This window comes from Periophthalmus magnuspinnatus, chromosome 20 (assembly GCF_009829125.3).
Source record: "Periophthalmus magnuspinnatus isolate fPerMag1 chromosome 20, fPerMag1.2.pri, whole genome shotgun sequence".
Classification (NCBI taxonomy): Eukaryota; Metazoa; Chordata; class Actinopteri; order Gobiiformes; family Gobiidae; genus Periophthalmus; species Periophthalmus magnuspinnatus.
Window position 1 is genome coordinate 20,464,131 of NC_047145.1, and position 24,730 is coordinate 20,488,860.

General features: G+C 39.9%; 1 protein-coding gene across 1 annotated transcript in view; it reads right to left on the reverse strand.

Moving 5' to 3' along the window:
- The window catches only part of ctnnd2a (catenin (cadherin-associated protein), delta 2a), a 385,529-nt gene that overhangs the window by 98,845 nt on the left and 261,954 nt on the right, over window positions 1–24,730 (reverse strand). Inside the window, exons 16-17 of the mRNA XM_033985946.2 lie at window positions 18,945–19,077; window positions 1,790–2,003 (exon numbers count right to left, since the gene is read on the reverse strand). Coding sequence (XP_033841837.1) covers window positions 1,790–2,003; window positions 18,945–19,077 — 347 coding nt within the window. The remainder of the gene's footprint in view (window positions 1–1,789; window positions 2,004–18,944; window positions 19,078–24,730) is intronic.

Below are 24,730 nucleotides of genomic sequence, written 5' to 3' on the forward strand. Positions count from 1 at the left end.
CGCTGCACAAAACGTGGCGACGCAGCTCTTAAAAGTTTGTGGTAAAAATGGGCTTAGGGGGAAGTTTGCAGGGCTCAACAAATCGCGCCAAAATATCAGCAGATCTTTCAAACAATTGGTATCGGCCATGAAAAATTGGTCGATCTCCATTTAATATACAAACAAGTGCAGGCTAATAATGTGTTTTGCAATTGTGTGTTGTCTTTATCCAAATTAGGGAGTATTTCAACGGAAGAAAAGCAGTGAAAAGTAAAGTCAGACTGATGGTAAATGTCCCATTTTTATGTAGCACTTTTCCAATTCAAGCCACTCAAGACAGCACTTAACATCAAGGAACACAAACATTCATACACCGGTGTACGCAGACACTGAGGCCAAGGTGGGTTAAGTGTCTTGCCCAAGGACACAACAGTAGTATTCATTTGTGTGACCTGAAATCGCATCGAATGTTTTCTGAATTAGTGAAAGCAAAAACACATCTGGTGGAGTGTTTGCCCACTTACTAAATGGTAGATGGTTCAATTCTTGCCAAGAATGGGTATGTGAATAGTTTCGTAAAGCGATTTGAGCAAGCAATTTAGAGTGACTCTAACATCAAGGAGCACAAACATTCATACACCGGTGTACGCAGACACTGAGGCCGAGGTGGGTTAAGTGTCTTGCCCAAAGACACAACGATGGTATTCATCTGTGGGTCAGTGGATGTGACCTCTCAACCAACAATGTTTTCGCTGAGAGTCACCAACCTTCAGATCAGTGGACAAACACTATCAACTGAGCTACTGTCGCCCTAATGCAAAACAACTTTCTTCAGCTAAACAGACAAGACTGAAGTCATCATCTTTGGCCCACAGAAACAGACAGAAAGTGACAGCATCACCTCCAGTCTCTCTCTCTAAAACCTCCACATCAGGCTAGAAATCTAGGGGTAATAATGGACTCAGACTTGAACTTTAACAGTCACATCAAATCAGTAACATCTGCAGCTTTTTATCATCTAAAAACATTGCAAAAAGCAAAGGTAAACTGTCCAAACCAGACTTAAGAGAGACTTTTCCTGCATTTGTCTCCAGTAGGTTAGACGACTGTAACGTCCTGCTCACTGGCCTCTCCAAACGAGCCTTAAGACAGAACAGAACATCCAGAACATCCAGAACACTGCTGCTCGGGTCAGGACTAGAACCAGGAAGTACTTCACACATGTGTCCTGTGGCTCAGGTCTGTGGCTCCTGTGGCTCAGAGACTTTAAAGCAGCTCTGTGTGAACAAGTCTCTCCATGGACCAGCACCAAAGAACATCTCCCACATGAGCCACAAGAACCATCTCACACTCTCAGGTCTTCAGGGACCGGCCTCAGTGTTTCTTCATTCTTCCTGAAGATGTGAGACAGGCCTCTACTTTGACAATGTTTAAATCCAGGCTCAAAACACTTCTGTTCACCTGTGCATATGACAGAAAGGTTTTTATTCTGCACTCTTCTGTTTTAATGGTAATTTTATGATGATTATTTATGATTATTTATGTTTTGATTTGTGTGATTTTAATGTCTTTCTTATTCTGTAAAGCACTTTGAATTACCTTGTGTACGAATTGTGCTGTACAAATAAACTTGCCTTGCCTAATTTATTCATAAACCCTGAGTATGAACCTGCTAAACCAAAACTTTAACTTAACAAAAAATACTCAAACATACCAAAAAGACTGACACCAGGTATAGGCAAAAACAAAACTAGACCTATCTAATCTTTGAAGAGCAGACACTTCCATTCACTCGTCCCACAGTACTTACCTGTTACGAGCTCTCTGATTTCCACATCTCCAGTCTTCCTGAGGAGGCGGACCAAAGCCGGGATCCCTCCACAGTTCTTCAGAGCCACTTTGTTCTCATCATTCGCTTTGCCGTAAACCAGATTCCTTAAAGCCCCACAAGCGCTGCGGTGTACTTCGCTCATCCGGTGGTCTAGCAAGTCCACGAGGAGCTGAATACCACCTTGCCTTCGAATCTAGAAAACAGAAAAATTCCCATTATCATTCATTAGACGCTTAAATATCTTGTTTGTTTGATAGGCGTTATGTTGTAAACTAAGATTGTCGTCTTTTATCCTCATTACCTGTCATTTTAGTCCAAATCTATTCAACAACTAGGCGTGAACTAATTAAAACCACTATGACACAGCTAATGACTGTGCTTCATAAAACAAAATGACACTTAATTACAGGAAAATCAGAGCGCCCCATTGCTCTGCTCTCAGTGAATGACATCCTAACAAACTGTCTCTCTGGACAGCACGAGACGCCGGACCACTCCAGCATCATACAAATCAAGATCCTTTATTTTAGATTGTGTCAGGCTCATTTATGTCAGTTATGTTGAAGTAATAACATATATTTCACATCTTCAGACAGATATAAAGCTATGTTCACCAGTAATCTGCCCAGAACTGAAGAAGCGGCTTACACGGGCAGCGAAACGTCTTCACTCCTACGACTTCTAGTCCAGTTGACAGATTTTACTTTGGTTTTTACGATGGATCAGACCTGGACGACTGAGGGATCGCACAGACATGTTTTTGGAACCCTCTTGGTTTTCATAATTGCGCAGTTACATCTTTATAATTTCATCTAAGTGTCACTTTTTCACAATTTGTTAAATAAATGTACATTTTTAATTGGATTCGCCCATGTTTTGGTTGTATATGCCCTTATAAATGGACACAGATCATGCCTATACGCACTATCACCAGTAAATATGTATTTTTTTCCAAGCTCAGGTTAAGAAAATCACCCAATCTTGTTTCTTCCACCTCTGGACCATTTCCAAAATCATCCCCAATCACCATAAAGTTGTAACTGCTCTCATTTTCTCCAAACTCGACAACAGTAACTCCCTCTTTTCCAGCACTGATAATAAAACTCTCTTGCGCCTCCAGCTGGTTCAGAAGGCTTCTCACCTGTTTTAGCCGACGACACATCACCCCTATTTTAGCTTCTCTTCACTGGCTGCCTGCAAGTTTTAGAATTGATTTTAAAATTTTACCGATCACTTTTAAAGCTCGTTTAGGTCTTGCACCAAGTTACATTTCAGAACTTTTAACCCCCTACAAGCCCCATGAGCCGGTCTCAGATCCTCAGGCGGGTACTGAAGTGGAGGCTCTGGATGAAGTGTGATGGAGCCGTCTGGAGCTTTTTTTATGGATTGTTTTCTGTTTTTATGAGTGCATTTTTTCTCTTTGTATTTCTATGTTTTGTATTTTATCTTTTGGGTGTGTATTGTGATTTTTACTTTAATGTGAGGCACTTTGTAAAAACTTTTTTAAAAAGTGCTATATAAATAAAGATAATGTTTATTATTATTATTATTATTATTATTGCCTTTATGATAATTATTGCCATTATTATTACTGCATTTACTATATTATTATTTTTATTTTTATTTTTTTTCTTTATTATTACCATCTTATTATTATTATTATTACTTTTTTATTATTATTTTTCTAACCAGTATATTTTGTTACAACTTACTGACACAGGCCTTTATGATAATTACTGCCATTATTATTATTATTATTTTATTTTTCATTTATTATTATTATTTTTTTATTTTATTTTTATTTTTTTCCAACCAGTATATTTTGTTACAACTTAGTGCCACATGTATTTTATTTTTCACATCAGTTTCATTACACCAGATGCTAATACCTGTTAAACACCATCACAAACAGTGAGACCAAAGAAACTTGTATTCGTACCAGTACAAGACACGACGGTTAGCCTAGCACAGTCGGCATCACAATTAGAGCCCAGTGGTGTAACATGTAAACCCTCCCCCCTTTTGTGTTACATGTAAATACTTCCCCGTTTAGTGTCCTACACACTGGGCTGTGTCTTTCCACTGTTACGCCACAGGGATCTGCATTGTTCTCAGGGCGGCTGTCGACTTACAGCAGCGTGTGTGCGGTCCGATCCGCGGGGTGTACGGCTAAACGCTAAAACGGGCTAAGCTCTGCAGGGGTCCATTCATATGGCAGCAACTAGAGGAGGGAGATATATCGAACATGTACTGTAGCTCACTATTGTTGTTTTGAAGACGTGCAGAATTAGAATAGTGAGTATATCGTCTACACTCAAAACTAAATTTGTCACTTCACCCAGGGCTCCAGATTCTGACCAAATGTTCACCTTTTACCCTTATTTTTGGCGTGAGTATTTTTCCAACCAATCAGCTTTTTTTTTTTTTTTTAAACAGGGGCGTGGACTGTAGTTTCAGTGATAAAAGTGAAGCTAAGGAGCTAAGTGCGTTAGCATGAGCCTCCACCTCTGCCTCTGCGTTTTAAGAAGATGGAGGAGTATATTCTGTTACTCAGACTCAGGGGCGGTGCCAGGGGGGGCTCGAGGGGGCACTATCCGCTCCTAGAATGGTCAAGACACCCCCAAAGCTCCCTCAAAAATGTTAGCCCCGCTGATTTTCATAGGACACACAATGAAAAAATAACTCCATATGAGCTTGTATAAATGTTTACAGAGCGCTAACGACATTTAAGGCTCTAAATTGATTAATAAATTACGTGAGCACCACACTGAAGATCTTAAAATGTCTGGCGCCGCCCCTGCTCAGACAATATTTAAATGAAACTACACATATATAATAAGAGAAATGTTAGAGTAAACTTGTATTTACTCAACAGGAAATTATGTCCAAGCCAAATGCATTTTACAGATGACTCCAGCTCGAAATTAAACTATCTGCATAACAATTACACACTAAAAAGCGTATAAATTATCTCTGTAATATCAACTAGAAATACAATTACATCAGTTTATAGCATATGTCCCCTTAAATCTCAGGCTGAGCTCCTAAAAGATTTGATCAGAAGCGACAGTGCTCCTGGAAAAAAAATGCTAGCCTGGAGTTAGTGTAAAAAAAACATCCAATCAAGGGTATAAAGTGTATTTCTTCACTTTTGTGGTTAAGTTTTAAGCTTTAAATGTGATGCATTGTGATGTTAATGACGTTCTTTCTTATTCTGTAAAGCATTTTGAATCACTTTGTGCGATACAAATAAACTTTAACCTATAAACAAGACATTAACAAGCATTTTTTATTACATTCCCGATGCATTGTCTGAATATTTTAGTGCAAAAAAAGACATTATGATTTTCGTCACTACCGACTACGACTAGCAGCGACCGGTGTGTTTTGAGAGAGTTGGAAAAAAACCTCTTATTTAATCAAACTCTGAAGTGCGTAATCAGAGACCTTGAAAGCCAAGCCTTTTCTCTCTTCCTGTATGTCCTCCTACAGACCTGGGAAATCAAGGACGAGCAAATATCTTCAATGTTTGCTAAACTCGCCAGCACCAGATGGACAGAAGTTCTCACTGGAACAAAAAATATGACTTATCCAAAACTCATTGTACAGTCTCTGGTGTAAATCTCACACATCTGCCACAACCAAGCGCAGAAAGCAAACAGAGGGACTCGCTCGGTTCTTTAAAGTGGCTGTGTTGTGTATTGGAATGCTATAAATAAATGATATGAATGGTACATAGTTTCAGATTCGTCTTTTTTCTTTTATTTCAGCACTTTTACGCTGCCTGCCTCGGCTCCGTGTCGATTTTACCGCAAAATGTTTCACAGTATGGCGTTAAACTTCTCTTTTTTATTTATTCCACTGCAGTTGTTTGTAATGGTGTTTTTCAGATTCAAGAATGCAACGATGTCATGTGCCCAGATGGGGCGGCAAGAGCTAGTTTTCCCTATTGATTACACTTTTACTTTACTTTTTGTTGAAATATCTAAAAAGGTCATTCACAAATATTGAACCTGGTCATTTCTACTAGTGACTGGGCTCTAAATCCTAATATATAATAACAAAAAACTGCATTTTTACACAAACTTGACCCCTTCTGTATTAAATATGATTGGCCTTTAGAACAAGGCTGTCCAAACTACAGCCCCCGGGCCAAATCCGGCCCTCAGATCAATTTTTGTTGGCCGTCATGCTTCCTCCTGAACTGGCCCAATTGATCAGGAAGTATTTTTAACTACAAATTGAAGTGATTTTACCTCTATAACCTGAATAACATCACTTTTCATTGTGACACAGACCTAAAAATAATACAAAAAAGTTTTATTAAAGGTAAAATGTGTCTGTCAAACCTGTGTGAAATGCGCCGTTTGACTTCCTGTATCGACACTGGTCTGTGGCCCTAAATAAATATGTTTCAGTGAAAAAAGTTTGGACACTTCTGTTTTAGAATGTTATGTCATCTCATGTTAAGTGGGGTCATCTTTCCACAGATATGGCTTATGGCACTATCTATCTGTCTTCTCCATGGTGAATTAATGTCATACCATGCGATATTACAGCCAAACCATTAACATTTCCACAGAGACAAGCAGGTGTTGGGCCCTGGACCAGAAATGTTCCATAGTGCACTTTACTAACCAGGCAGTTCTTGAAGTGATGGAACATTATGAAATTATATGAAGTTGTAATTGTTTACCTTAAATTAACAATTATTATGAAGCACAAACAACTTTTTTTTTTTTTTTTTTTTGATAAAACCAGGGTTAAGAAACATAATTATTTTTTAAAGAACATGAGAAAGTGTTGGAGGGCAGAGAGCGGGCGGAGGTTTTGATGACGCAGCAGGAGTTTATCGAGCAAAATGACTTTGCTTATCTATTCAATTAAAACGGATTAAAGGATGCAGCCAACAGCAAACTAACCTTGCCCCATTGGCCGGCGCGTTTTCCAGCCAACCTGATTTGTGGCACCCCGCTGTCTTCACCCCTCGCCCCTCTCCTCCCACTCCTCCGCCTCCTCCTTTCTCTTCCTCTTTATGCTTGTGTCACACTTAATCTATCCCTCCATAAAAACCACGGTGCTTACTTTGCCGCGCGAGGCACCTGCGCGTCTCGGCACAACCTCTATCCCTGTATTGCATGTAAAAGAAGATTAGAAGTGCGGATTGATTTGTCTGCGTCTCCCGCTGTTCTCCGCTGGCCCTGGCTTTCGGTAACCCATGGCGACAGGAGCATTGCTGTGGTAACAGTTAGCAGTGGTGACAGCTGGGATTGTGGGAATAGGAGGTGTTGCAGGTGTAAAGAAGAAAAAAAAAAACAGAAAAAAAAATCCGGCGATGGGACATGGGTGACACATACCTGCAGCCTAACCGAGAATGATTCAGGACATATGGGGATGCTAACGGTGATCAGCGGCAGGAGGCAGTGTCTCGCAGGATTACGGGTCGCGTGGTAAAAGCTTTATTATCAGATGTGGTTAGTCTCGTATAAAGACTGTATAAGGAAGTGGATTAAGTGAGTGTGACGTCACCCGCAGCGTTCAGCTCCAGGGAAATGAAGCTAATCGAGGCTAGAGCGGTTATAGCGGCGAATCTGGAGCCAAGTTCTGACCGTGAGTGTCATAGCAACCAAAGAGCAAATCCAGAGTGAGGATGTTCAATGTTCGCTCATTCTTAGCTTAGCAACGCTGTCAATCAAACCTGTTGCTAACGCTAGCGGGACGAGTGACCTTGGGGAATGAAGGCGCCTGATTTGTCCGTTATTAATGTTTATATCTTGATTTACGGACACAATAGCGAAAATAAAAACACCAGGATCATGTAGAGGGTTAATACGAACATTTAAGACCAAAATGACGAGTCTGACAGTAGCAGTTACGGAGAGAGGAGACACAGTTTTTCAATAGAAAGTGAATTGGAGCCAGAGTCGATGGAGCCGGAAGCGGCTCCATTGACTCAGCGAGACACAGTTTTTCAATAGAAAGTGAATTGGAGCCAGAGTCGATGGAGCCGGAAGGGCGCACATGATCACTTCCTGTTTGTAATGTAGCGGCTAGCAGGTTAGCTATATCCATTTATATATACAGTCTATAGTAGTGGTATTACTCAAGTACGGGCTCTGTTACTTTCAAATACAAAACTATGTAACTTAGAATGGAATATTTCTGGAATGTTCAACGCTACGGCTTTAACTTTATCAATCTTGCATTTAATTCTCTCCACAGACCTGACCTGTAACTTGGTCTCGTAGCCATCTGTTTGCCTATATTGAGATAGATAAGTTTAATGACATACTGTGGAACATTCCAGACAAAGCATTAGCATATTCATTCAAGACAAATCGGTTAAAAAAAAGTTACACAGAGCATCTTTAAATAACACGGAAGTATAAAAAGTGATCAAATAAAGAAATACAATAACTGTTTGAAATAGAGCGCCAATTCAAATCTAATCTTTTCCAATTCAAAACAGCTCATTTAGTTTTATTTTATTTATATACCGAGAGCCCACTTAGTAGTACAAGTACAAGTACAAGTACAAGTACGTACATCGGTGCATTTAAAACATTAAAAACAGGAGCAGGTGTGAGTGTAAATGTTTATCACCAGATTATTAAAGTGCATTAGCGGCGCTAATCTATCCCGTTTTGCATGTCCTTGAAATGTATTCCGTTTTTAGCGAGCAAAATAACCAAAAGCTTTTTCCCCCCCCCCCGTTTTATTTCTAGTGTGGCCAGTTTTTAGACTCATGAGATCTTGAATTAAGTTCCCAAAGTTCAACAAACAAGTGAGATGTTCAGTTAGTCTATCGCCATTTGGCACAGTGTTGTTCTTCTGACAGATATCGATGGCTGACCTACTTTTTCATAGAGTGGACAGTGATGGGTTTTGATAATAATAATAATAATAATAATAATAATAATAATAATAATAATAATATCAGTGTTTAATACAGTGTTCCCTCGTTTATCGTGGGGGTTACGTTCTAAAAATAACCCGAAATAGACAAAATCTGCGAAGTACCAGCTTTATTTTGTACAATTATTCTATATGTTTTGCAGTTGTAAAACCCCTCACCACACATTTTATACACTTTTCGCAGACAAATAATAATTCTTAAATGATTCTGTTAAAGCATAGTTGAAAAGCAATGTCTGACTTTCATTGGTTAAATTTCATAGAATTTTTTTTTATTATTACTTTTGTCAGATTCAAGTTATTTCTGTGACTATTGTGAGTTTTTCTTTCATTAACCGACGGATACCAGCAATTTTGTCCACGTGTGTTTACATAAAAAATTTCAATGGTTTATCGCGGGGGTTACGTTCTAAAAATAATCCAGAATAGACAAAATCCACGAAGTATCAGTTTAGTTTTTACAATTATTCTATGTTTTCTGCTGTTAAACCCCTCACCACACACTTTATACACCTTTCTCACACAGGCGTTAACATTTTCTCACATTTCTCTCTCGTTTAAACTCTCTCAAAGTTCAAACCTTCGTAGGCGTCTTTGTCGGTGCAGAACGTTTCATCGACATTGTGGGTTTTGTCGGGGAGAAAACAAATTGCAGACGTACAGCACTTCAGAGTCACACTGCGATCCAACGTTTATGTAAATTTAGCTAAAAAACTGTATTAACTCTGACAAAACTCTGAATATAATAGATAGGCATGTGTAAAGTTTCCAAAATTGCACTGTACTCAAATCAAAATAAAACCCAGCAATGGACCCAGTTTAATTAGTAACACTACACATGTTTACAGCATTGTTGTACAGGCCACGGCGCGCTCTCATTTGTACCTAGCACTTAGCTCAGTGAAGGCTAACTGCATTTTAAAGCCTCTCAACCTTGGGCTAATTGAGTTCCTGGCCTATGCTAACACTTTCCTCTGGAGTATTTCAAACTAGGTCAGACAGGACATTAACCTATGCTTACCTAATACTGTCGGGCTAATTCTGCAACAGCGTTTAAAGGCAGATAAAAGTCATGAAAAGGCACCCATCACAAATGCATAAAAGGTGTTTGTAAAGTAGAGTTGGAATTTTCCGCAGGTTCAAATGTAAAGAAGAAGTGACATTTTGCCAAAGTTACGCAAACAAAAGAGTCATGTGATGTCGTACGCTCCCGAAAAGATAATTCAAAACCCTCGATGACATTTTTAGAGCTGTTTTGGCCATTAGTTCATGTTTATATTCGTAATAATCCATGCAATTTGTTAGCGTGTAATGTTGTTTGTTATATTTCACACAAAAAAAACACAAAAAAACGGACGTTTTAAAGCATTTTTGTCCCCAAAACCGCTGAGCCCCGACACATGAGCAGTGACAGAGACGTTTCAAAGGTTACGCCGCACTTCCTGACATCCCTTTAAGACAAACTGACAGAAAAGTGGGAGGAAGCCAATGGATGGATAAATAACTTGTTACAAGCCAGCCATAAATTCCTCTGCTCTGAACCAGTGAGCCAAAGTGCGCATTAAACCGGGCCTGCGCTCCAAAGGTTACACGAGGAAGGAAGCCAGGAGGCGAGGGAGTCTAGACGCTATGCATTCAATGTGAAATATAATTACCACCGGAGCAGTTCAAACAATAGAAAATACAACAAAAAAAAAAAGAAAAATGCTTCGGTGGGTGATAGCGATCTGAAAAGCTGGCTGTTTTAGATTATTTATGGGACTAAAAAGCAAATTAAATGGAAAAAAACAACAACTTTACCGCAATGTTACTTCAATACCTGTGAAAGTAGAAGTATATATATATTTATAATGACTTTAAAACTGACTTTGATGTGTTAAATTTGGTTTTCGTGCGTGTCCATCTAACAGAATCTGAAATGAACGAACACAAAATGAAAGAGAACGGATTAAATTTGATGAGCGGCAGCAGCAGTAGTGTGTAATTAACAGAAATGAACTGATATATGGCAAAAGCACTTTCAAATGTCTATAAGTTTAATCTTAGTATAGATATATTTTCAAAAGCCAAGTGTATTTTACTGCTGTCAAAAACTAAACTATGTGACCTCCAGAAATGACATGTCTCAAGCCCATTTTGCCAAGTTTTTACAGTCTTGTCCGCATAAGTTTTATAGAACGCAGCACAGACTAAAGTCATTTAAAGGGCCTATGTAACGCAAAAGTGACTCTTGTGAGCGTTAAGCCCTGTTATGTCATTACCGCCTCAAAAAATAGACCTGGAGTTGTGTTTTGTTAGTCTGTCCACATCTCCAAACCTCAAAATGCTCTGTTCCACCTTGTGATGTCATGAAGTGGTAGTTTTCAACAGCTCCTTTTACCTTTTATTTAGCAGAAATGACCAATTCTAGGGCTGACATGATCCAAATGATTCTAGAAATGAAGGTGTGTGGAGTTTAAAGACACAGAGGAGCACTTCCTGTATCGCCACATGATGACATCACAAGGTGGAACAGAGTGTTTTCTGTTTCAAGAGGGTTTGTGCAGGAAGCTTGTAGTTCTCTCTTAGTATAGTGATATTTTCAAAAGCCAAATCTATTTCACTCCTACTGAAACATTACTACATCTTTTCTTGATAAAATCCACTTTATTGTCACGGCTAATATCTGTAGAAAATAAGAACAAAAAGAAAAACACTTTTTGATTTGTGATATCTGTTTTCTTGCTATTAAACTGAACCTTCGGTGCTAAATGGGCGCAGTTGACTTTGTAGTGTATGATATTTATATGATATTTATGTGATATTTATATTATATTTATGTGATATTATGATAATGAGGTCATTCACAGCAGACACTGATTTCCTTCTAATGGTATTGAATATATTTGTTACAATGTTTTGCTGATGCGGTGGGACAATAATTGAAAGTATTAGAGAATGAATGTGTGTAGTTAAAGAGCGTCTGGAACGTGATGGGACGAGGGGAAGGAGGAGGAGGAGGAGGAGGGGGAGGGGGGAAGGGGGGTGGCAGGAGGAGAAGGAGCAGGAGGGGGGGGGCAGAAGGAGGAAAAGGAGGGACCGGGCGAAAAGGAGGAGGCAGAAGGAGTAAGAGAGGGCAGGAGGAGGAAGAGGGGGCAGGAGGAGGAGCAGGAGGAGGAAGGAGGATTAGGAAGGGGCAGGAGGAGGAGGGGAGGCAGTAGGAGGAGGGGAGGCGGAGGGGAGGCGGGAGGAGGAGGAAGAGCAGAGGAGGCGGGGGGACGCTCTTCTCTCCACTCAAGCAGAATAGTGGATAAATGGATATCGACAAGAGTTCTGCCCAAAATGAATCACTGATGACTGAAGTTTAGGGAGTCTGTTTGTGTGTGTGTGTGCATGTGTTTCTGAGTGTGCCTGTGTGTGTACGTGTGAGCATTTGTGTGTTTGTGTGTGTGTGTGCATGTGTGTGTGTGTGTGCTTGCGAGTTTGCGTGTATGTCCGTGTGACGTCATCATGTGGTGATATAGGAAGTGCTCCACTGTGTTTTCAAACTCTACACACCTTCTCTAGAATCATCTGGATAATTTCAGGCCCGGTATTTTCCAATCTCTACTAAACAAAGAGTAAAACGCAGCTGTTAACTTGAAAACTCCCACTTCATGACATCACAAGGTGGAACAGAGCATCTTGAGCTTTGGAGATGTTACAGACTAATAATAAAGTGTGACTCAAACATGTGTGAATGAAACAAAACACAACTCCAGGTCTGTTTTTGAGGAGGAAACAGCATTAGAACATGACTTAAAGCTCACAAGAGTCCATTTTGCATAATATATACTTTATAATACACACAACAATAAAACACACTTACTTTAAAATGTATAAATATCATACAACAGACGAATGAACGGCTTATATCCACATCTTCACACTACACTTTACAACTAAAACGAACAACACTGGCGGATTCATTTGTACTTGATTCGACAATACATCCATTTTTTTCTACATAAAGGCCTCGTGTGGTTCTTTGCTTTCACTTTTCCTCTGCCAGCGGTGTCACATGTAAAAGAAAAATAACATACATACCAGAGCGTTTAAATGGCATAACTCTGAGACACGTTAAACTACAGCAATGGCACATTTCAGGTTCACCTTGCCACGTTTTTACAATATTATTTGCACAGTTGTCATGTCACTCAGCACAGACTAAAGTCATTTAAAGGTTCTATGTTACACAAAATGGATCCTTGTGAGCTTTAAGTCATGTTATAATGTTGTTAACGCCTCAAAAACAGACCTGGAGAGGCTCAAAACGCTCTGTTGCACCTTGTGACATCACGAACCACACGTTTTCACTTTGTAATTGTGAAGGAAGTGATTGCAAACGAGGTAAAAAGTTGAAAGACGTTTTACCAGCGAGTTCATGCGCACGTCTGTTACATTACAAAGGAGCCATACAGTACTTATACCCCGAGAAAAGTACTGTCTATAGAAGGTTGGACCTGTTTACATACTGTCTGTACAAGGTCATAAATGAATATACTGTTAACTATACTGTTTACATAAAGGTAGAATACGACACTAAAAAGATGTTTGTAGTCACTGAATAGATGTATTATAAGACCTTTAGTCAACTGAAAGATGAATACCTGTATCAAGTAACCGAAGTAGCAGGTTCCAGTGTAGACGTCTTAAAATAAGCGTGTGTCACATTTTTTACAGAGAAACAAGTTCAACTCAATGTTTAAGACACAGTATTCAACAAAGGTTTAAGAGTAAAGTAATAAAACACACAAAAAATCATGCTTTCACAGCACATTTTGCCTTTAGTTCAGTAGAGATAAGTTGCTGAAATGATCCAAATGATTCTAGTGAAGGTGTGTGGAGTTTAAAAACACAGTGGAGCACTTCCTGTATTACCACGTGATGACATCACAAGGTGGAACAGATCGTATGAGAGAAGAACTTGGTCTAAATAAGCAGGGTTTGTGCGTTAAACGTGTGAAACGATGAAACAAAACACAATTCCAGGTCTGTTTGTGATGAAGAAACAGCATTTTAACATAGAAACATCAGAAAATAGAGTAATACGTGCCCTTTAAAACACACTTAAAGCAAGAATTCCTTTATGATTTACATTAATTGCAGGTTTTATTATAGTTTTATTTTAAATTCGGGATTTACTTGTCACATAATACGACAATGATGATGTTTAATTACCCTAAAAACATATTTCCAGTTCCATTCTCGAAAGCTGCCTTGGGATGAGTCGTCAAACTTTTCACATCTTTATAACCACCTCAGTGCTGTCGCGCGTACGCAAATCTATTTGAAACGACGACTTTAAACACGATCTCTGTATTACAACAGCAGCAAACACTCATTCACCCACTCTGAAACGCGTTGAAAGCTTCGCTAAAACCTTGAAGAACTGCTGCGAATCTCCAGAGGTTTAATCAACATTACAACCCCAAACTTTTACATACAGCCAGCGCACATCAGTCAGAAAAGCAAATACACGCACGTCAAGGAGCAAATGTTTAGCGTTTCCTGCTGCACGACTTTCTTATTCGGTTTAAATTGAATAACCTTTTCCTTAAAACTGCGAACAAATAGAGATGAGAAGTAAATGACATTCTGCAGATTAATTACTCCTACATCACATAATGAATCCACACATATTCTCCATCTTCATTTAAAGGGATTTAGAGCAAATTAAAATCTGCTTAAGGATTAATTGGGGTGTTACTGTGACCGCTAGCAGCAGGTACCGTCTTAAAATGATTCAATATAACTGGATTTGGAGGCAGGGCGTCAGAGAAGGTTTCAATCAATGAAAAGTACATAGTAAAGTCGCGTTTTTACACAGCGTTTTTCCGTTTTCAAGGCTCTCAAAGCTCTTTACATCGAGAAACCGCTCACCCCTTCACACACGTATTCATCCACCAGTGTACACAGACACTAGGGGGCGATGTGGGTTAAGTGTCTTGCCCGAGAACACAACAGTAGTATTCATTTGTGGGAGCGGAAATCGCATTGCCAACCTGTGGGTCAGTAGACGTGACCGCTCAACCGATGAGGTTTATGTTGAGATTTGAACCAACAACCTGAGCTACTGTCATCCTCGTACATGTTTTCTGAATTAGTGAACACGAAAACACATTTAGAGGAGTGTTTGCCCACTTACTAAATGGTCGATGGTTCGATTCTCGACATAAATGGGTGTCTGAATAGTTTCGTAAAGCAATTTTGGCGAGCAATTTGAAGTGACGAAGGCTAAGGGATAAGGCTAAAGGCTAAGGGCTAAGGCTAAGGCTAAGTGCTACGGGCTAAGGGCTAAGGCTAAAGGCTAAGGGCTAAGGCAAAGGGCTAAGGCTAAGGGATAAGGATAAGGGCTAAGGCTAAGGGCTAAGGATAAGGGCTAAGGCTAAAGGCTAAGAGCTAAGGGCTAAGGACTAGGACTAAGGCTAAGGGCTAAGGGCTAAGGACTAGGGCTAAGGCTAAGAATAAGGGCTAAGGCTAACGGCTAAGGGCTAAGGCTAAAGGCTAAGAGCTAAGGCTAAGGGCTAAGGACTAGGACTAAGGCTAAGGGCTAAGGATAAGAGCTAAGGCTAAAGGCTAAGGGCCAAGGCTAAGGGCTAAGGACTAGGACTAAGGCTAAGGGCTAAGGATAAGGGCTAAGGCTAACGGCTAAGGCTAAGGGCTAAGGAAAAGGGCTAAGACTAAGGGCCAAGGGCAAAAGCAAAGGGCTGAAACTAAGGGATAAAGCAAAAGGCTAAGGTTAAATGCTAAAGCTAAGTGCTAACGCTAAGGGAAAAGCGCTCAGGTAAATGGCTAAGGCTACAAATTCTTTACACGATCAAGCAAAAGACACAGATACAGTCTGTGGTGAGAACAGTCGACAGTTCTCAGGGTGGAAAAGGGACAGCTGTATGCTAGCTGTGTCTCATTATTTTAGCTGTGTCTCATTATTTTAAAGCCAATTTAATCTTCCGTGAATCAGACAGCAGCATGTGTAACATATTTATCATATTTATCCGTTTAATTTAACTTTTGTCCTTTATATTTTGCGTTTACGTTTACCATCTAGTGCTGAAACTCACGGAACAAACAATTTTAAATAAAGTTCCGCACGACCCTACTTAGTCACAGCCACGTTTCTAATATCTCCGGATAAGATAAACAATGAACTAAAATGTAGAAATAATAAAAAATAATTTGATAACTTTATTATTATTTATGTAGAGTAAGAAGAAAAAGCCGTAGATGAACAATTAGCTCCTTGTGGACGACGGTTTGTGAACTTTTATATTGCGTAATTTAAGTTTCATGTCATTTTAAATACTTCCTTTCGTGACAGTTTTTCTGGTTGTCAAAGAAAGAATAATCCCTGTTGTCTACCTCGTTGTTAGCATGCTAGGTGTCGTTAAACGTGGCGTCCACTCTGGTCTCTGAAAGTTGTAAAAAAGCCCTTGTAAACTCAGTGTATAATTAGGGTGCCTGGAATGTGTTAATTAAGTGAGCAGTAAGGTTGGACAATGTAAAATGATTTTGTTTTAACGACAGGAGTGATCGAGGAGGCTACAGCCGCTTTAGGTCGATATAAATGTGCTCCCTACAGCTCAAAAAGGAAAAAAAAACACTTAAAGAGCCTATACTACGGTATTTTCTGATCTGTTATAAGGTTTTCTCATCACAAACAGACCTGGAGTTGTGTTTTGTTTCATTCACACATGTTTAACGCACAAACCTGCAGATTTAAACACTCGGTTCCACCTTGTGATGTCATGTAGTGATACAGGAAGTGCTCTGCTGTGTTTGTTTTTAAACTCCACACAGCTTCACTAGAATCATTTGGATGATTTCAGCTCTGGAATAGTCAGTATCTACTGAATAAAACAAAAAGGTAACTGGCAACTTGAAAACGACCACTTTATGACATTCACATGAATCTTTCCAGGACATTAGCAAAACTTTTGAGGACTTTTTTTCCAGGACTTTTGCAAAACTTTCCAGGACTTTTTACCCACATTTTTTTTTTTACAGAACTTCAAAACTTTCCAGGACTTTTGCAAAACTTTTCAGGACCTTTTTTCCAAGACTTTTGCAAAATTTCCCAGGACCTTTTTTCCAGGACTTCTGCAAAACTTTCCAGGACCTTTTTCTAGGACTTTTGCAAAACTTTCCAGGATTTTTTTTTCAGGACTTCTGCAAAACTTTCCAGGACCTTTTTCCAGGACTTCTGCAAAACTTTCCAGGGCCTTTTTCTAGGACTTTTGCAAAACTTTCCAGGATTTTTTTTTCAGGATTTTTGCAAAACTTTCCAGGACCTTTTTTCCAAGACTTTTGCAAAACTTCCCAGGACATTTTTTTCCCAGGTCTTTTGCAAAACTTTCCAGGACCTTTGCAAAACGCCCAAGGACATTTTTCCAGGACTTTTGGAAAATTTCCCAGGACCTTTTTCCCAGGACTTTTGCAAAACCTTCCAGGACTTTTTACCCACAATTTTTTACAGAACTTCAAAACTTTCCAGGACTTTTGCAAAACTTTTCAGGACCTTTTTTCCAGGACTTTTGCAAAACTTTCCAGGACTTTTTTCCCCCCAGGTCTTTTGCAAAACTTTCCAGGACCTTTTTTCCAGGACTTTTGCAAAACTTTCCAGGATGTTTTTCCAAGACTTGCAAAACTTTCCAGGACCTTTTTTCCAAGACTTTTGCAAAACTTTCCAGGACCCTTTTTCCAAGACTTTTGCAAAATTTCCCAGGACCTTTTTTCCAGGACTTTTGCAAAACTTTCCAGGATGTTTTTCCAAGACTTGCAAAACTTTCCAGGACCTTTTTCCAGGACTTTTGCAAAACTTTCCAGGACGTTTTTCCAAGACTTGCAAAACTTTCCAGGAGTTTTGCAAAACTTTCCAGGACCTTTTTTCCAGGACTTTTTTTCCAGGAATTTTGCAAAACTTTCCAGGACCTTTTTTCCAAGACTTTTGCAAAACTTCCCAGGACATTTTTTTCAGGACTTTTGCAAATCTTTCCAGGACCTTTTCCAGGACATTGAGCTTTGGAGCTGTAGACAGACTGATAATAAAGTGTGTGAATGAAACAAAACTCATCTCTGGGTATATTTTTGACGAGGTAAAAACATTCTAACGTGACTTAAACCTCACAAAAGTCCATTTTGCACAATATAGAACCTTTAATTAATAAAATACATTTGAAAGTGAATCATGAAACGCATCAGTTTAAAAAATATCATCATAAAAAACACACCAGCTTTCAAGTCTGGGTGAATGTACTATCTGCAAACTTTAAAACAATATCTTCAGTACAGGTCTGACATTATAACAAAAAGTGCTGCTACTAATTGGGTTGCGACGCCGGATACAATGACCACAAGAAGTCAGATGTTGTTTTGCATAGCGGATCTGTGCGGATAATGGGAATTCTATGTAGTAATGAGTAGCATATATTTTGGCTGCCAACAACAAGCGCTTGTGTATGTGCTTTTTCCTCTCCATTGGTCCAGTTATTGGGATCATTATATCCACAACAAAAGACAAAAACCTGCAGCGAGGAGCGTCTAAGGGCTTATTACCGCGTGTTATTAGGTGCGTGTCAATGAAACGTTCACAGGCTTTCAAAAAAAAAAGAAAAAAAGAGTTGTGTTTTTTCTAATTTTCTGTTTATTAAGCGTTTGCGGTTATTAACATTTGGACATTATGCTTTGGGCGCTGTTCATTTGTGTTTGCTCTGGTTCCTTTCATTTGCGCGTGAATGAGCACACCCGAATAATATTAGTGTGGTTTGCAAACGCGGCTATTGACTGGCTGGCAGAAATTAATTTCATCAAACAAATTTATCAATGCCCTCGCCTGCGTGGACCTGTAAATTGATTCCAAGGGTAATATGGGGAGTACAGGGACATGTAATTCCAGGCAGATTGTGTGAAAGTGAGCGCACAAGCCTTAGCTATTGTTGTATTAAAACTGCAAGAAATATTTAAAGGGTTATTAAGAAGTTCCAGCGGGACTTCTCAAAATTGCTTTGCCTAAACAAATCTCTGACTAAGGGACTATTACGGGTTTATTGCGAGCACAGATCCGACTTAATAACAGTGACAGTTTACACTCCTGCGTTTTCACAATTTGAATATGCATTTTTCTGCCGTCCCGACTCCAAACTTTGAATTTGATGTGGCATTTTCATAACTCCAGGGCTAAAACGTGTGCGAACAGACAAACCTCCGCTTTGATCTTGTTGTCTCCGAAGCAGAGGTGCTGCAGGTAGGCGGCGGCGTTGGACTGCACCGAGGGGAACTGGTGTTGTAACATCTGGATCACCTCCGGCAGCTCTGGGTCTCTCCAGCCAAACTCTCTGCACAAGAAAAACAGGGACATTTATGTAAGTTTTGTTTCAATATTTGAATGCGAACTAATTACAGTAAGTGCCAACATTTGCATGGAAAAGTATTTACATTGTTGCAGAAAGCTCATTTGCCTTTAAATCGGACCTATTCAGCAGAATGGACTTTTCAGAGCGTTTAACCATGTTATAGTCGTTTCTTTCTTATTTACGTTCTCAAAGCTGATTTTGGAGCGATTCGTGCACGTTTGAACAATCTTTTATCACTTATATTCAAGCTTGGCATATTTTATTCTCTTAATCAGTGATACACATAGAATTTGGCAGATTTCTTGTAGTCATTTTGGTACAAAGAGTGTGATCGCTAGTGTGATCTGCAGGGGGCGCCAACAGCTACACGACCTCTTTGTTGTGATGACGTTTACGGTGACGTCAGCCTCCAATGGGAACCGCAGATTTCTAACTCAGAAATCAGCGAACTTCTTTCTTTTATTAAGTCATTTTCGATGAATATTGCGATTTAAAATGTGCGAATTATAACAATGATCCTAATAAGTAAAGAGCAGGCAGGTTTTCTTTAAAGCAGTCGATTGAAACATTTGCCAAATTCATGAGACTGATCAAAACAAGACTTGCTAGACTGATCTGATTTGCATTTTATAAGCATTAGGTAAAGAACAGTCCTCATTTAAATTCATATACATACACATACATATCTCTGCATTCTGGTTTTGATCAACATTAATCCCATTTTTGTTTGGTTCTTATTCTATTTTCATCTCAAATTCTACTTTTTCTGTTAGAATCAATCACATTTTCTTGTACTTTACTCAAAAAAACTCACGATTGTGCTCATTTTGTGATCACACACGAAGAAACGGGAACTTGCCAAACGAAAACGATTACAAAAAAACACAATTTTCTTGTTTTAACCAATAAAGTCTGTAAATAGATATGCCGCCGGATCGCTGCTGAACAGACTTGCCCACACAGCGATGCAGTCTGCCTTCTGTCTGCGAGAGAGTGGTGTGAGTTATGGTCCCTACTTTGCACCAGCAGGATTTAGCGTCCTAAGAGTGCACCGGACAAAGTGATATAAATGTGTTGTCATTCTGTAATACCAAGGAAACGGCCTTCTTTATTGCATTATGCTCTGCTGATAATTGTTTCGCTATGGTCCCCCAAATGAGGAAATTACAGCTTGTGAGGAAGCGTGGGTGACGGTAATACTTTCTCCAATAACAAGCATAAAACTTGCCTCTGGGTTACTTTGGCTGTTCTCTCAGGCAACAGTGAACCCGGCTCTCGATGTGAACTGACAGAAATCTATGTTGAAGTTTTGCATCTTTCATCGATCGCGGCATTTGAGGATTGATTTTGTTGTTGCTGGATCCATGCTCACCGTTGCGTGCAAAAATCCCAACAAGCTATCATCAGGAATTTAATTTATTTTACCTTCGAGCTCAGCGGGCTTTGCAAATATGATGATGTCGGACGTTGTAATCAGAGACAGTAGGTGGAATGGTGAAAAAAAGAAGTGGAGGTTTACTCAGGTGGAAGAAGCAGAGAATTATTATGGTTTTTTTTCCATTTTTATTTATTTATTTCGAGTAGATTAATGAACACAAGAAATAAGTATACATGTATCCAGAACATTTTTTTTTTCTTATTTAAGCTCGAAAAGGAGTGTGAAGAAGAAAACTTTAAAATCCCACCGTGTATCTTCCATTAGAGCAGAAGATAAATGTTTAAGCTTCTTTTTGCGGTGATAGACAGATAGAATAATAGCCTTAATAAAGCATGAAAAAAGACTTAATTCATAATGGAGGCTTAGTAACTAGTAACCACAGACTGTATTTTCACTACTTTTTCAACTTGTTGTTTAGCTGTTTCTGTATTTACCACTTACTCAAGTTACAAATATTGCACATGCGTTTGCACAGAATAAAAAATGGCTGTGTAACTGTGTATCTCCTGATAAACTGATATTTTAAGACAGTCATACCTTTTAATTTACCTTATCGCAGGCCACATAAAATGACACAGCGGGCCACATCTCGCCCGCGGGCCTTGAGTTTGGCACATGTGCTCTAAACAGAAGTGGACTCTACATGAGTGTGACGTCACCCGAAGTGTTCAGCTCCTGTTAAATGAAGTTACAGAGGTGAATTTGGAGCCGAGTTTCATTTAGCAGGGAGCGGGCGCATAGCAACGCTGTCAATCAAACCTGTTGCTAACGCTAGCGGGAGTGACCTCAGGGAAAGAAGGCGCCTGATTTGTCTGTTATTAATGTTCATATATTGAGTTACAGACGCAATAGTGAAATAAAAAACCCAGGATTATGTAGAGCGGGTTAATACGAACATTTAAGACCAAAATGAGTCTGACAGCAGCAGGTACAGAGAGAAGACACAGTTTTTCAATAGAAAGTGAACTGGAGCCAGAGTCAATGGAACCGGAAGTGCGCCCATGTTCACTTCCTGTTTTGAGTGTGGCGGCTAGCAGGTTAGAGCTATGTCCATTTATATAAACAGTCTATGCTAGTAACCTAACCCTAACTCCTCCTAATCTTTAATTAAGTAGTTACTAAACCTGAATCATTCTTAATAAGCTGTTTGTTCATTGTGAATTAAGTCTCTTTTCTTGTATTATTTATTTATATATGAATTTATTTTATAGCCGTGCGATAAACAGATGTTATTCAAATGCACATGCCCAGTTCTCCCCACACAACATTTTAGTGCCTTGGCAGAAGTGTGCAAATTGACACATAAAAGAAGTGCCGTGTATGTGTGTGCGTGTGTGTTTTTACAGCAAAAAAACTGGCACTCTCATCTGTGCCGGATCAAGTGAGCTGACGTACAAAACATCTGTGAAATGTACTGTGTTCAAGGGGAGTAAACATGTCTCTCAAAGATAAAGCCAGCCTCAGCGTGGTCTCCTCTTTATCTGCCCCAATCATAAGTGTTCATTCAGCCTGAAAGCAGGAGTGAAGAGGGGGAGGAAGAGGAGGAAGAGGAGGAGATAGACACGGGGCTGGACCAGGGCGGGATTCCCAGGGCATTTAGGGGATTTAGGAGGAGAGACCCTCAAACAACGGTTCTTAAATCACAGCGTCAGATAGCATCAGAGCAGTTGGGTTGTTTATGTGTGTGTGGTGAGATTAAGATAGGATCATGGTGAGTGTCTATGTGGACACAACCGCCTCCTGCCTGTTTGTTTTTCGAGTAGCGTGTGCACAAGTCTCTGTCTATGTACGTAGCAATTTGTAAACGGGACTGAGTGTGTGTCTGTGCGTGTTGGTGGCGGGTGGGTGCGTGCCATCCTTCGCCTCCGGCCTCCCCCGCTGCGCCCGTGTAGTTAATAGAAAGCACAAAGATCGGACGATAAGATAACAATCGTTTTTTCTCGCCATTAATTAAAAACCCTGGTAGGCAGAGATATAGTAGAGGAGGGGGAAAAAAAGGGGGGATGAAGTACAGAAACAAGAGCAAAGCAGGAAAAAGTGTGAAGGCAAGCTGCAGACAGAAAAATGTAAAAAAAAAACAACCACAGAAACACAAGAAAAATGCTTCAGATGTGATGCCAGCCTGTCCACGCTAGTGCTAATGAGAGCTGAGGCTGGGTACAGACACTGCCAGGTGACAAGGCAATCATGGGAACAGCAGGATGCAAAACGTAAAACCGAAAAAGCCAGAGCTGATAAAAGAAGCAGAGCCAACTCCAAAACAGAATACACATTAAAACAGTACATTGTGACGCATCCGCACCGCACCAAGCTTCATCCGTTCCTTTTGTTTACACTCAGACAGTCAGTTTTAGTATCAAATACGCAAAAGTTGGACCGAACTTTGGATATGTTGTTGCCTGGGATTCAGAACACACGCTTCTTCTTCAATATTTTACAAAGATGTGAGCGTGGTCGCTGGTGAATGTATCGCTTTTCAAATGGGCGAAGTGGATTAGACAATCGGGGACAAAACATTGGAAATAATAAAGGAAAAAAATATCACAAGAGGCTGAAAAACATGGGGGATTTATGCAGAATCAATGAGGACTAAACTGTTAATCTGAGGTGAGATGTATTTGATTTTATTTGGAAATCAACGGTGACCAATGAGCTCCTTCGTTTCACACACTGGAGTCAGCCCAGATATAATGTTGACGTTCTACAGAGCTAGTTTAGAGTCTGTTTGAAGCTCTGGAAACCTGACCTGAAGCATAAAAAGCAGATCTTAAACTGGCCAAACTGTCTGTAATATCATGCGTGTGTTTAATCTGACTGGGCCACACACCGTCTTTGAACAGTCAGCTGTGAGACGGGCTCTGAAGATCATCAGAGATCCCTCTCATGTGCTCGACACACAGTGTGATCTCCTGCCGTCTGGGAGGAGATACAGACGTCGTTTATGTAAGAATAACAGAATAACAAAAAGGCCAAACAAAATAAAATATTGCACATTCTATTCACTGCACAGTCCCCATCATTTCACAGTAAAGACACTTACATTTTACGCCCAAATCGTTCATATTTTGGCCCATACATGCAAATATTTTGCCATAGAAAATCAGTCAAAATCAGTCCCATTGGCACAGCGTGAAGCTTAAGTGATTGTATATTGTCCAGTTCTTTTGTCTTTTATGTCATGTATTTATATTAATGCTACTGGCCTGTGCTCTGAGAAAAAAAAAATGCAAATGAGGACACAAAAATTTAATAAAACCTGAAAAAACAAGTCAAACTTCATGACCACGTTTGACCAGGCCTGAAATGCAGCGGAGAACATGGAGATCAGACTGATGCCAAGAGATCTCAGTCTGGATTTGTCAGGCAAGGTACGGTGGGAAAATTAACAACAAGATCTTTTCCCCTCATAACTGTACCACTGACACTTTAGAATATATGCCAGGGGTCTCAAACTCAAATGATCCGGGGGCCGCAGGAGGCAGAGTCTGGGTGAAGCTGAGCCGCATCAGGTATTCCAAAAAATTGTTAAAATCTGCTCAAACGTCATCGCTGTTTTCAACACACATGAGGAAATACGCCAATTCTTGCAGATTTTATGGATATTTGTTGAATCTTTTGTGACGGGAGTACACAACGCGAGTGACGTGTGTGTTTGGGGTTTACTAATTTGGCAGAACACGCAACAATAAACTTTCGTGTTGTCCTGCGGGCCACAAAATATCATCTCGCGGGCCGCATTTGGCCCCCTGGCGGCGCGTTTGAGACCCCTGATATATGCACTAAACTGGACACTTTACAATATCGGTCACCTTAATAAGCCACGTCTGCACTGTTGTTATGATGTTGTTATTGTTGTATATATCTACCGCTAAGTATTTTATTTTATTTTATTTTTAAGCATATCTTTTTAACGTTATACATGCCCTTATTTGTACTTATTCTGTGTTTTTATGTTGCACTGTATCTCCAAATTAAGTCCCTAGTTTGTGAGCTGTGTTCACTGACAATGGAAATAATCTGATTCTGATTCTGAACGGGAAGCACGCATTTGTACCCAACAGCGAACAGGAAGCTTTTGTTACGACGCTTGGCCTCGCAGCTCCTCCTACAGTCACGTGTGCGCCGTCCCTGCCATTGTTCTGCTCCTCAAGCCGGTTTGATTGACTCCTGGGCCTCGCGTGTGATCGGAGCGACGTC